The 14,517-nt window shown below is 44.2% G+C and overlaps 1 protein-coding gene across 2 annotated transcripts in view; it reads right to left on the bottom strand.

The window, feature by feature from the left end:
* Window positions 1-14,517, bottom strand: part of BRINP1 (BMP/retinoic acid inducible neural specific 1) — a 602,568-nt gene that overhangs the window by 50,907 nt on the left and 537,144 nt on the right. For both annotated transcript variants that reach the window (XM_032478306.1, XM_032478305.1), the window contains 2 exons: window positions 9,077-9,267; window positions 1,612-1,781 (listed from right to left, as the gene is read on the bottom strand). In XM_032478306.1, the coding sequence (XP_032334197.1) occupies window positions 1,612-1,781; window positions 9,077-9,267 (361 nt within the window). The remainder of the gene's footprint in view (window positions 1-1,611; window positions 1,782-9,076; window positions 9,268-14,517) is intronic.

The raw sequence follows: 14,517 nt of genomic DNA on the forward strand, positions 1-14,517 counted from the left end.
TTCAATATCGCCGTTCCGCATCCCATCCAGCGGGGAGAGAACCATTTGGTGCTAATGAAAACCAGGCCTTTGCTTCACTCGGACTCCAATAGCTTCATAAAGATCTGTCTCTCTGTGCTGAGTTCCCGAACAACATAATCCCCCCAATATGGGTGATTCTTCTCAGATAAGCTGGCTCTTTGTTTGTCGAGCTGATTTATTTCTCTCCTTCTTACCTCCCACATTTTTCTCCTCTCCTGGTCAATTTCTGACTCATCTGCCTGAATCTTCGCTAACGCTGCTCTGCAACCCCGACCCCTTCACAGACACACACACACGCGCACGCTTTTGCCCTAGAGAGAGCTTTTCAAGTCTTCATCTCAGGCTAGGTCTGCATCTTTTTCAGAAGAAATTAGACTGAAGATTGAGGAGTAAAATGCAGGTATAATCTGGTTTAAGAAAATAGGAGATGCAAAAAATAAAAATCTTCATTGAAACCTTCTGAAGAACGAATCCTTTATATCAAAAATGTCCTTTCTCATTCTCTTTATAAAGGTAATCCCTGAATTTACTGCATTTAAAGTGCAGTTTTTTGGTTTGTTTAAGGACCTATGCCCTAAGGCACTGAACTGAAAGTCTACAGCTGCTCTTTCCAATGTGGCTATTTAAATTTAAATAAATTAAAATGAAAAAAAAAAGTACTCTTGTACGTGTAGTTTCTCAGTAGCCACATGTGAAGTGCTCCGTCACCCCATGTGACTGGTAGCCACTGTCTTGGCTAGCAGAGCATTCCCACTGTCTTGGCTAGCAGAGCATTCCCACTGTCTTGGAAGGGTCTATTGGTGGAGAAGAGCATGTGTCCACACATGACAGACTGCCTGTTTTATAAATAAAGTTTATTGAAACACAGCCATGTCCATTTTTTCCCACATTGTCTATGGCTGATTTTGTGCTCCAGCAGCCCAGCTAAGTTGCAGAAGCAGAGATCATATAAACTACAAAGCCTAAAATACATTTTATTGGCCCTTTACAAAAAAATACTCGCTGACCCCTGGTCTAGAGAATAGAGTTCTGGTCCCTGTTAACATACTGTCTAGGTGTGTAACCCTGAGCAAAAGTCTTTAACTGCTGGACCTCAGTTTTTCCATCTGTAAAATGGAGGGGGGGAGGAATAAAAGACACAGGGGTTAATGGATTACTAACCTAGGTTAGTAATTACTAGCTTAGTAATCCTAGGTTAGTTGCACAATCTGAGTCTTGCGAGCTCTGTGACCTTGTGAAAATGATTTACCCATTGTGGCCTCAGTTTCTTCACCTAGAGAGAGAGCCTGGAAATCACCCACACAGAGCTCTAGGCGTGAGGGAGTTGATAATATACTGTTGATAATTATGCCATGACCACAGGGCCAGGACGCCCAGTGATTTACTCATTTAGTACAAGTGGTCCCCTAGTGATGATGCTCAGGATACCACCCGGCACTTGACCACCTCGTTCAGAGCAGTTGGCAGGGGCCACTGTCAGCTCCATGGGCATGCAGCCAGGGGTTCCCTCTGCCCACCGACTCCCAGACTACCCCTGCTGCGTGCTGCTGTCTTAAGAACCTGTCCCCTGAAGCCACCCTCAAGCCGTACCTTGATTGCTCCAGTTGATATCTGGATCTCGTGGAGCCTCCTCATGGTGCCATCACGGTCGACAAAGTAGGACGAGGCCAGCTGGTGCAGAGCTTCAACACTTTGAGTGGCATTCCCTGACTTCCTGTCCAGGTGACTTTTGTCCATGTACATGGTCAAGGCCTCCTCCCCTGCACGGAAAAGGAAAGGAGCTCAGGCCACCTATCGAGCTTTGGGATGGGAGAAGAGACTCCAGGGCTTGGATGCTGAAAAGAGCTTCAAAGCTCCCACTAATTTCACCCAGATTTTCCTTCTGCCTTTGAAAATCAAGAGCGCAGTGAAAGAGAGCCAGTCCAGAGGTGGCTGTAAGCACCAAGCTCCATGAGGACGAGAATCCTGAAAAAACTCAGTCATCAAGTCCAACGCCTACCAGTCCACTTCACAGCTCTCACCAGCATCAGCTCACAACACAACTCACTTCCTCTCTTTGCGGCTCAATCTCTTCTGTCAAATGATGGATTTGCCATAGATGGTCCCTTCCCATTCCTTCCTCCTCCTCTTTTGCTTCCTCCTCATCATCCTGTTCCTCCTTTTCCTTCTCATTTCTCTCCTCTTCTCTCCCCTCCCTCTTTCCTCCTTTCCTTTTTCTCTTTCTCCTTCTGCTACCCCTTCCTAGACAAATGGATGGATGGATGGATGGATGGATGAATGGACGAATGGATAGATAAGATATAGTTTAGACACAGATACAGATAGACAGATAAGAATAATGAGTGTGTCTACATAGAGGAAAAACTAAACTGTCAGCTCTGTGAAGTCAGACACTCTATATTAGCCACTGCTTCATCCCTGTACAGAGTCCAGTGTTTTGCATATAGTAGAGAGTAAATAGTTAATATGTCAATTTTTTTCATTCATTCAGTAAATATTTCTTGTTATATCTGGGGAGAGAGGGAAGATGACAACAAAGTTAGGCATAGAGTGAGAGAGAGAAATATAAAGTGTTACATAATTTATTCCATGACGTTTTCCTTAGAAACGCATGCATGGATTACTAAATGTACTGACTTACGGTGCCTTTTATTTTGGATAACAAGATGCTCCACCAGAACTTCAGACAGGAAGCACCCACTACACCGCCTCAATGGTCTGATCCTTGTGCCTCTGGTTGCTCTCTCAACTGTGAACTCGGGGACATTGCTTAACCTCTCTATTCCTCAGTGTATTCATGAGCAAAGTCAGAAGACTAGCACCTACCGCGTAGAGTCATTAAGAAGAATACACTAATGAATCCATGTGAAGCCCTGACGCCAGTGTCTGTTCGTGGTGGCAATCAACGATGGCTGGCAGTGGTAGTAAAAAGAAGTTTCTAGAACTACACCCCCTGGCCTTGAGCTCACAGTAGGAGCAAGCGACTTATCCTTTATACACTTCAGTTTCTTCATGGGTAAAAGTGGGGACACTAACTGTACCTACCGAGGGTGTGACAGGATTAGGTCAGTTAATCACACAAAGGACCCGAGCCCTGCCCAGCGCACGGTAAGCATAGCGGAAGTGCTCGCTCCCACTGTCCAATTACCACAAAAATGCCAATCATATGAGATTTATCCTTACATCGAATCAACCCAGTGCACTAGGACAGTCAGAGAACAAACACTGGCGATACTTTCTAAGGACAAAAGCTGAGACCTAAGACAACTGGAATTTCTTTAGAATGCCGATGATTTTTTGAGTTGAAGAGAGAAAAACAAACAACAATTTACTTTTGAAAGATTAGTGGTAATCCTTGGAAGCGGGCCCTGTCCTGACCCACAGGCGAACTCCTCTGCCTCGGACCCCTCCACGATGGCCGGAGCACACCAGTTCATTGTCATTCAGGGTTCCTCACAGGCAGCCCCCAGCCTGTCTTTCCAGCACCGGCTCCCTTCGTGTGTCCCAGCCACACCCTCCCTTCTGCCTCCGTCATTTAGTCTTGCCAATTTTCTTCCCAGGCTTTTCTCAGACTTTCTTTTTTCCCCTGTTGGAATGCCATTCTGTCCCTCCCCAAAATGTCTCACTGTTGAAATCCTATCCAGATTTCTGAGTCCAATTCAAATGTCACCTCCTCTCACTACCCCTCCTCCATCCTTGACCCCCACATCCCCTGTGCACGCTTCAGAACCTGCCCAGCTGTCCCCTTCCTGGTGGGTTTTCCCAGCCACTCCCCAACCCCGAGAGAGACATGGTCACCTCTGTCTACCCCTCTCTAGCGCGCCCATTCGGTTTAGCTCAGCAGGCACGCGCTGGGCACTCTGTGCGTTCGGAGCACTTTGGCAGGCACGGGGGACAAATGAATAAGACCTTGTCCCCATTCTGGAGTCCCTGGCTAATGACATGGATGCTGTCCGATACAGGAACCACTGGCCAAGTGTGGCTACTGAGCTCTTGAAATGTGTCCAGCCCAAATGGAGACGCAATAGATGTGAGAATTGCCCAGTGGATTTCCAAGATCTGGAAAGTATTTTTTTAAGTAAAGTATCTCATTAATAGTTTATTCACTATGTGTGGATAGTTTCTGGGATATATTATCTTAAATAAAACATATTGTTAAATGGATTTCCCCCCCTTTTTCTTTTCACTTTTAAAATGTGGTTAGAGAACATTTAGAATGGCGTAAGTGACAAGTGACTCACACTTGTGACTCATGTTATATTTCTATCAGCCAAGACTGGTCTAGGGAGACAGAGACATAGGGGGATCATTTCAGTCTATGTACCAGATGAACAGAGAAGGCAGAGCGATACATAGAGTGGATGTAGTCTGGAAGAAGGGCGCCTGCCTCCCTGTTGATAATCTGGGACACAAGACACTGATGATCCTGTCTCTCCAGCTGCATCCGTTGCCCATCTCTAGGGATGGTCTATCCTGCACACGTGTGCCCTGTTTTCCCTCATTGTTGGGACTCTACTTTTCTGTTTTCCTCCTGGCTGACCTCTACGCATCCCTCAGGTGCCACCTAAGATAACGCCTCCCCTGGGAAGCCTTCCCTGAATCCCCCACTGCTTACTTAAACTAAGAACTCTAACCACACGCTGTCACGGTCTCTTATTTCTCTGCTACGCTACCTGTCACATTTCCTAGTGGTGGCTTGTTTAATAGCTGGTCTTCAGGAGGAGCTCTGTGCAGTCAGTGAGTATGTACAAGTCTTTTGTCATTTCCCTGTCACTGCCTAGCACAGCATGGGCATGTATTATGTGCTTAACCAATGATCAAAGAGGGGAGGGTGTAGCTCAAGAGGTAAAGCATGTGCTTAGCATGAACAAGGTCCTAGGTTCAACCCCCAGAACCCTCATTTAAAAAAGCAATGATAATAATTAACTAAATAAACCTAATTGCCTCCCCTGCCAAAAACAACAACAACAAATGATCAGGATGTTTGTGCGTGAACAGATAAAATATGGAAGTGGTCCAGCTCTACAGTGTTTACTGCGTGACCTCTCTGCCGCAACGACTAGACTGGAATCTTCTAGTAATCAGAATTGGTCTCTGGGTTCCACAAGCCTAGACTTGGGTGCAGAATAGGAAACTCAGGCTTCCCATGGTGCCTTCACGGGTTATGCAGGAGAATGTGATCGTCCACCCTTTGGAGTCCACAGTGACTGGAATAGATTTGGATTAAAAATGACTTTCTATACAATAAGACTGAGTTCCAGGCGAGGTGAGTGGTGGCCTGGGGGAGCAAGGACTCTGTCTGATTCTTCTGTATGATGTTCCCGATGCTTCTCTGAGGTCCAATGAAGAGTGAATATCCAGCGATCATTTGATGGATAGATGGATGGATGGGGAGAGAGATGATTAAATGGACAGATGAACAGAGAGCTAGGTAGAGAGGCAAGTGATTAAATAAATGAATCTGTGTTAGAAGTTAGAGCCAGGAGGCAGAGGAAATAAATAGTACAAGTGTCAGCTCGGGCTCTCCAAGGGGCCCGTGCAAAAGAAGGTGAAAAAGCCCAGGTCCCTCTGGGCTGAGAACCGGCAGAAGGAAACCTTAGATCAAGAGGGGTTAATGGGCTTCTTGCTACATTATTAAGACTTAATTTCTTGTTTATTAAGAGAATGTTCTGTTTAGAGTTGCCTTCCCATTTGGGCATTCCCGTAAATTGCCTCTTCACCCCACACAGGCCTTTGCTCAATCTCTCAGTCCTCTGGGGGCTGTTTGCCTTACTCTCTGCAGCTCTGCTTCTGGAGGGGAACATAGTGGGACTCAGACACACGGGATGGGGGAGGAGGTGGGAGCCAATCATTTTACCTTTTGAGTCAACAGGGGGCACTGTTCCCAGGTGGGGCATGGGGATGTCTGGATGTCAGGCCCCTGGGGCATCTCTCCTTTCCTTCTGAGCCCCTGTGACTTTATTCTCAGCCTTCCTTTCAACCAAAAGGAGATCTCCCAAAGTACAGGGTGGGGAATCATGAGCACACACACAAACACATCCACAAGTACAAAACCATGAGCTCTCGCACATAAAAAGACACTCGTGCAACAGACATACATTCACATACGTGTGCAAGCTCCTATACACACACATGCATACATTGCATCCATATGCATGAGTCCAAGGCGTATGCATGTGTGCATCACATTTGTATGTGTCTGCACATAGATTAACTTTCATCCAAGCACAGGCACGCGTCTGTGCACATCCATCTACGCAGGTAGGCAGGCACCCTCATGTGTGCGTCCAAGCTTCATCACAGAGATCACACAGATGCCCCGCATCCAAGGTGTCTCCTTTGGTCCAACATATGACCTTCAGAGGGACTAAGGGAAATTACTCTCCCTGTATTTATGTGTGTCATCCCAGATCCATACTTTTTCCCTTCACCACCATCCATATAAAATCACTCATACCAAGTACTTCATCAGTTTAATAGATTTCACCCAAAATGTGAGGATCCCGGTGGAAATGTCTCAGATGTCAGCCCTCCCACCGGCTCCACTTCCTCTTTCTCACTTCTTCCCTCTCCCTCGGGAGTCAAAGGAACTCCCAATACGTGACAGATTAAGGATCATCTTTTGTTGTCTGACTGTGCCCTTAGGAACTCACACGACACCTCAAACAGCTTATCAAAGCATTTCTTCTAAATGAATACGGTGTTCTCCTTGGGAAAAATTAGAGTGAATCCAATCCTCTGTCCCTCCTTGTATGTAGATGGAAAAACTGACAGCCAGACAGGAAAGTGAATTTCTCCAGGTCCTCCATTCATCGAGTGAGCGGTAGAAAAGGGCTTTAATCCTGAGTCCCCCATTTTTTTATCCTCACTAAATAATAACAACAATAATAGTAGCAATAATACTAGTAACAATATGTTAGGTGCCGAACACCACACCAAGCCCTTTCGCTGCATTGTTTTGTCTAATCTTTACAGTAAGCATGAAGTACTATTATTATTTCTATTCATAAAAGAGGAAGCCAAGGCTGACAGTATTGAGTAGACCTTCAAGGCGACACAAAACTGGTGAGAGGCAGGAGGCAGGACTGAAACCCAGGCAATCTAACTCCAGCGCCTGGCCATCCTTTCATGCCCCGCAGCCTACCCCCTCCCTTTTCTCCCATTGCATAAGGAGGCTCTTAAACATTTTTCCAGGAATGAGTGAATGTAGTGATGCTGTGACAAGGACCTCAACAGGGTTGCTGGTACACTGTGTTCCGTCAACAGTACATCCTTCCCCCTCCCCTGCCCCCACTCCTCCACGCTGAGGATGGAGGGAGCACTTAGGGCTTGCTGTCCAATACTGGAACTCCGCCCAAAGCTTTGCATATTTTAAAATATTGTGTTGTAAAAACAGGAGAGGAACAAGACTCTGTGAATAATTCACCACCTCGCCTTGGAGGAATTAAAAATATATTTCACCGCAAAAGAAAAAGTCTTTGTTACTTGGGATTTGCAGGGACTCAGACAGAACACAGTTTCTAATGGAAGATCTCCATCGGCCCCAATAATTGTTTTTTTTTTTTTTTTTCCAAGGGAAAGGGGAGGTAGGGGAAGTTTAAAGAGGAGGGTACTGGTTAATGCCACACTCTGACGAAGTGATTTCATTTCTGCTTTATAATAGAATAGAATTTTTACTACACGATTTAACAAAGTCTCACTTAATACCTGACTAGCAACAGGCAATGAATACGTGTTGTTGGATTGGGTGGGTTGGCAGGTGAATGAGATGGTTAAAGAGATGACAGGTGTGGGGTCAAAAAAGTAATGCGGGATTTGTGCACTGAAAATTCTAAGCTAAAAACTTAGTTTTGTCCCTTAGTAGCTATATCTCTTATAAGACTCTGCTTCCTTATCTATACAACGGGGTTAATATAACTTAACTTACCATTTCGGAGGACTAAAGACAATGTGCAGAGCCTACCATGGGTAAATACTCAATAAGGAGTGGCTAATATGAGTAGCTAAGTAGTGGATAGGAATGAGTGAATTTGTCCAACAAATCTCTCCACATCATCAAAATTTTAATCTCATCTTCTCTTGAATTATGTACTGTGTGCTCAGCCTAGAAAGCGTCACCATCTTCTTTCTACCCAGCCAACTCCTGTTGAACCAAACTGCCACTTCCTCCACAAAGTTTGCTCTGACCACTCCAGCCTACAGTGCTCAGCCCTCCTCTGAAGGAGAGCGACTCTTGTCATTCTGCCTCAGTCTACCCCGCCCTGCCCGCATCAAAGCACCAATCTTGTTTAGCTGGCTGAGGCTGTATCTAAATGCAGCTCTGCAGCTCTCTGAGCACGTGGCACGGTGCTCCACTACCAAAGGGGCTTTCTCAAAATTCAGTGGACCCAGTGATTGTGGCAGAAAACTGATGTCCAAAGGAGTGTAGCTCATAATATAAAAAGGGTGCCTGTGGGCAACACCGAAAAGCACCTAAATGCACCAGTCTCTACCATTTCCCATCTTCTTTGCATTTCTTTCCTCCCTTTTATCCTCCGCTCTTATCCTCACTCCCCTAAAGATCAATTGGACATGATGGGGAGGGGCGGGGAAAGCCAAGAAAAGTGGAGCAATTAGTCTGCTTTCCTATTAACCTACTCCAAACCCACAGAAGATACAAAGGATACACCGTTTATAAAATAACCTCAAGTTATCAGTTCCTAAAGCAGACTTAAATAAAGCCACTTCTCTAAATAATATCTGAAGTTTAATTATTTCCCCAGACTAGACTACATTCCAAAGGAACTAATACAATAATAAGATTAAACATTTCCAACAAATTGAGCTAATTCCAGGGTGAAGCTGTGTTTCCACAAAACTGAGTAAATTCTCAGGTTAGACTCTCCCAGGAGATGGAGTCAACCAAGACAACGTGGCTTATCTGGCAATAAATGCTGTTGAGTGATGGACGATGGCAAAGGTGTTAAGATGGCTTTGACCCTCGGGCATCCCGCGCTCCCCTCCATCCCAGACTCAAAGTCATGACAAGGCTGTGGCCCAGCAGCTGTCGACCTACCTCCCAAGGTAGCAGAGATGAGCAGGTGGGTGCCGTACTTTTTGATGATGGTGTCGATGAACTGCTGAGTGGTGGGTCTCCTGCCAAGCAGGCGGATGCTCCTTTGAAACTCTGGCATGAGGGGCACTGGATGACGGACCAGGTCTCTCCTCTCGATGGCTGTGTTCCTCACCTTCCAACGGGCAAACTCCCTGGGCAGGAGAGATGAGCGAGACTCTCAGCTTACCACCTCTACCCACAAGCCAAAGTCCATCCAACCATCCCATCCAGGCGTCTCTCCTTAGGTGAGAGAGTGCCCACAACTGTTTTCAATGTGCGTTAACTGATACTTCAATCAGCCCAACAAAGGTTTATTGAGTACTGCTCTCGTCACTGGGCTGCTGCAGTGAACCAGAGACACAGTCATGTTCTCATGATGCTCACAGAGCATCAGGGATGCAAAGTTCATTGCTGTCTAGTTGCTTATTCATCTCCCGCACTAGACCGTGAGTGATACCATAGGGATGGGATTTTCTTAGGGACATGGTACGTGTTTCATGGTAGAATTCGTAAGAATGCTAGCTGGATGAATAAATACACGAAAGAATAAAAAGAAGGAAGGCTGTGTAGCAATGCATAAGAAGTAGGGCACAAAGCAACTTGAACCCTGCTCTAAGACAATTTCACAATCCAGTAATTAGCCCAGAGCTCAGTTTAATTCAAACTGTCCACATGCATTCATTGAGCAAGTAGTGTTTGGAAGAAATCAAGCTGTGTTCTGAAGACCATGTGAGGAAATTCCCACTCTTCCCTTCATTAATGGCAGAGAAAATCAACACTGAAGAACACTGAACTTGGAATTCCAAACTCATGGTTTTACTCTGCCTCTTGTAAACTGTGTGGTGTGATCTTGGGCAAAGGATGTCACTTCTCTGGAGCTACATTTCCTTATTTCTAGAATCCAATTAATATTATTGATTTCCCGTTGCTGATGCAAAGATGACATGAAACATGGGGTGTGAAAATACCATTGAGCCATGCCAGGCACTAATCCGATGTGAAAGTTTTATAACTTTTATTTCCTCACACATTCATAGACATGTAAATCATTAAAGGTTCACGGGTGATGAACGAGGGGCATGCAAACCAAATGTAAGTAGACATTTATAGGGCTTGCGTTCAGGTGGTTTTTGCTTTAGTAATGACTTCTTTTCCTACCAAAGATGGACCGCCCCCCTGGAACAAGCAGCTCTCCGACCTGCCTGAGTTACAAGCTCCAAGTCCCTTGAGAAAAACAGACCAGCCGAGAGGACTTAAGGTCAGCCCAGATAAATGATGGGAATGAGAGTTTAATGAAGAGGTCTCTCCCTCCTGCCACAAGATGGGAGAGACGGATGAAGGAAAGGGCACAGAGCAAGAAGCAGCAGGACAGGGTGGGAATCATGCTGGAATACGTCCCAGTAAGCCGGTGGTGGAGTCTGACCCCTGGTGCAGAGAAAACTGTGCCTGAGAAAAAAGGCTTTCGAATTGGAGTACATCTTCAAGCTTCACGGTCTGTGTCTCCTTTAGAAATCTCTGTCCATAATTCATAATCTAGTTCGGATTCTAAATAAAGTCCGCCTAGTACCTGGCACGTCATAGGTATGTATGAAGTCAATCAATTGCACTCAGTGAACCCGGGCAGGGCACCAACTACCTGCAAAATACCACGTGTACGGCGGGGAGTGGACAAGTCAGAGTCTCATGTCCTTAAGAAGCTCAAAGTCTGGCTGGACAGACAAGACATTTCTAGCTCATTGTAAACCCAAAACGCCAGTGCACAGAAGGAACACAGACTTCTCAGGTCTCTCTCGGGAAGCTTGAGTGAGGAGGTCATACCTTAAGCATAGTTTTGAAGTTCACATGGGATTTAGATAAACAGAAATATTAAAAAAAATCCACATGGATGCAAGGGCAGGAGGAGAGTGAGCAAGAGTGGGATACACAGTACGTTAGGGGGAGAGCTGAACAGGAGGGGAGGTGCGTGAAGAAGAGAGTGCAAGGGTGGCAGAATGGAGCAAGTTGGGGGACCGGACATGGGGAGAGAGTTGGGGATGTGAGAGCCAGCTGAGGGGAATTTTATAGTTGTGGTAGGTGGTGGGTGACACGGCTCCTAAAGATTACTGCTCCCTGGTTCATGCCCCTGGGTAATCTCCTCCCCTTGAGTGGGGACTGGACAGGACACCATGACTTGCTTCTAATCCATAGAATGTGAATGTGATAGAATGTTAGTTTGTGATTAGGTTACAAAATATGGCAACTTCGTTTTGTCCTCTCCCCCCAGTTTCTCTCTCTCTCTGTCTCTCTTTGCCTCTGTCTCTCTCTCTCTTGCTGTCATGTTGCAAGATGCTCTATTAAGAGATCCACCTGACAGATAACTGGATAAAGAAGTTGTAGTACATTTATACAATGGAATACTATATGGCCATAAAAAAGGTAAAATAAAGCCATTTGCAGCAACATTGATGAACCTAGAGATCGTCATTCTAAGTGAAGTAAGCCAGAAAAAGAAAGATTACCAAATGCAATCACTCATACGTGGAATTAAAAAAAAAGAAAACAAAGGACACTATGAACTCATCTACAAAACAGAAACAGACTTGCAGACATAGTAAACAATCTTATGGTTACTGGAGAAAGAGGGTGGGAAGGGATGAATTTGGGAGTTTGAGATTTACAAATGTTAGACATTATATATAAAGATAGATTTTTAAAAAGTTTCTTCTGAATAGCACAGTGAACTCTGTTCAATATCAATATATAATAACCTTTAATGAAAAAGAACATGAAAATGAATATATGTATGTATATGCATGACTAGGACATTGTGCTGTACACCATATATTGACACATTGTAACTGACTGTACTTCAGTTAAGAAAAGAACAAACATCAGATCACAGGGGGAAAAAAAAGAGATCCACCTGAGACCTCCCAAGGGACTGGATTCTAACAGTAACCATGTGCGTGAGCTGGGATGGGATGCAGCCCCTTACCCGTGGAGCCTTGAAATGACTGCAGCATGGCAAGAGCCACAGCCCGGTTCTCTACCCACAGAAACTTTGAGATAATAAATATTATTGTATTAAGCCACTAACTTGTGGGGTAATTTGTTATTTAGCATTAGCGGACCCATAAAAGGCAATGAGATCCATCAGATACTGCTAAGAAAAGAGTGCTTCCTCATCAGCTTAGTCCTGAAACTTATAAAACTATATACACATGTAATTATGAAATTATATATATGTATCTATATGCATGGAAACATACACATTTCAGTATAACAGACAAGTATATTATTGTTATATATTATGATACAGTATATACAGGGATATATATATATATATATATATATGACTTTTACCTTGAGTTACTATTCTTTTTCATGGGAATATGTCTACATTCCTCAGAACTAACATGCATTTACACACAGAGAAGGTTAAATAACAAGTCAAAAGTCACCCAGCTCAGTGGTAGAGCTGGGAGTAGGAAATCCTGATTCTTAAGTCACTCTCTTAAAGTAGATCTCAAGAAGGCGAATATAAAAACCACAGTAAAACAAGTACTGTTACAAAGGACTAACGCCACCCCTGCCATCCAGTTATAAGCCCATGACTTAATTCCTTTTTATTTCCTTTTCTTTCCTCCTTTTCTCTCTCTCTCTCTCTCTTTCAACAGCCTCCACATTCTTTCTGATGTTCGCGAGCTATACACCCAGGGCCTGCCTTCTGTGTTGCTTCCTTGAAAAAACTAAGGAGGAAGCCGATGCTGGGTTTCTGGCCCCTCCTCCACAGGGCGGATGCGAGGCCTAAGTGAGGGGTGCATGTGACCTGCAGGAGCCTGGGGAAAGCTCAGTAATTGGGGGGTGTTATTATGAAGGGCTGACTCTGCGGGCACCGCTTGTTCAGCACCACAGACAGTTCCTAATCCTAAGGAATGGTTCCATCTTACTGAAAAAGAGTGGAAAGCTATTAAACTATGATGTGCTATTTGCAGCAGTCATTTTCATCATAGAGGGATCAGACAGGAGAATCGCTGACCCAGTATGGAGGACGGGCTGGGGTGGGAAGGGGGTGGGTGGTGTCAAAAAATTCTCCTGTACAAGTTGAATCTTGAAGAGAGCATAGCATCTGGCCAAAGATAAGGGAAGGATATTTCAGGAAGAATGAGCTCCATGTGCAAAAATGGAGGGAAAGGAGAGAGAATAAGAAAGATGCATGTGTGTGAAGCATTCATGTGTATGTATGTGCCTGTGATACATAAATGATAAGAGGTAAAGACAGACAGGTTGTTAGGGACCACACAATGAGGGGTCTTGTGCATCAAACTGTGTTATTAGATTTCTGTCTATAAACTCTGTTCTTTTTTCTAACAACTCTATTGCAGTATAATTTCTGTACATAAACTACACATATTTCAGATGTACAATTTGATGAATTCTGAAAGATGTGTACATCAATGAAACCACCACCACAATCAAGATAGCTAACATTTCCATCACTCCCCAAGAGGTGTAAATTTCGAACTCTCAATAAACTCTGTTTTTAACGGCCAACAATCCAGACAAAAATGTTCTAAGAATGAGTTGATGTGACTCTGTGACTATCATAGGGATGTTGTAATTGGCACAGGAGTCCACAATTTTATACTCTTTACCAAAATGCACTTAAGAAAAAGGTCTTCACAGCACGGAGAACTATTCAGAAGTAGATTCAAACAACATTAGACCTGAAAACAGTTGGTTTATGCTTTCAAAATCTGAGCACTTACCATTTTTCTAGATCTGACTATACAGCAGAAAACAAATTAGATAAAGTCCTGCTATCAGGGAACTTACATTTTTGGTGAGAGTGGACAGACAATAAAGTGACAAATGTGTAACATGTCAGAAGGAGAGAAGTGCTGTGAAGACAAATAAAGCAGAGAAAGGAGGTTGGAATGACTAGGGATAGAGTGAAGGGGTGGTTGTATATAGGTGGTCAAGAAAGGCCTTCCTAGTTTAATGAGGTTTAAGGAGAGACTTGAAGGAAATAAGGAAGAGACCATGTGGCTACGTGGAGAAAGAATAATCTAGGAAGAAGGAATAGCAGGTGCAAAGGTCCTGAGGTAGGAACATGTTTGCCAGGTTTGGTGAGGATCAAGGACACAGGCCTAGAGAAGCAGATGAGCAGAAGAGATGACATGAAAGGAAGCATAATAGGAAAAAATAACATCAAAACATGGGATGCAATTGGCACTGACCTCAAAAGGCCACTCTAGATTTAGTAAAGACTTTTTATTTTTAAATTCTAAGTAATATGGAAAGTCAAAAGAAGGTTTTGAGCAACAAGACAATCTAATTTATGTTCTAAAAAAAGAGTAGGCAAGCTTTTTCTGTAAAGGGCCAGATAATAAATATTTTAGGTTTCGTAGCCATTAGGTACT

Source organism: Camelus ferus, chromosome 4 (assembly GCF_009834535.1).
Source record: "Camelus ferus isolate YT-003-E chromosome 4, BCGSAC_Cfer_1.0, whole genome shotgun sequence".
Classification (NCBI taxonomy): domain Eukaryota; kingdom Metazoa; phylum Chordata; class Mammalia; order Artiodactyla; family Camelidae; genus Camelus; species Camelus ferus.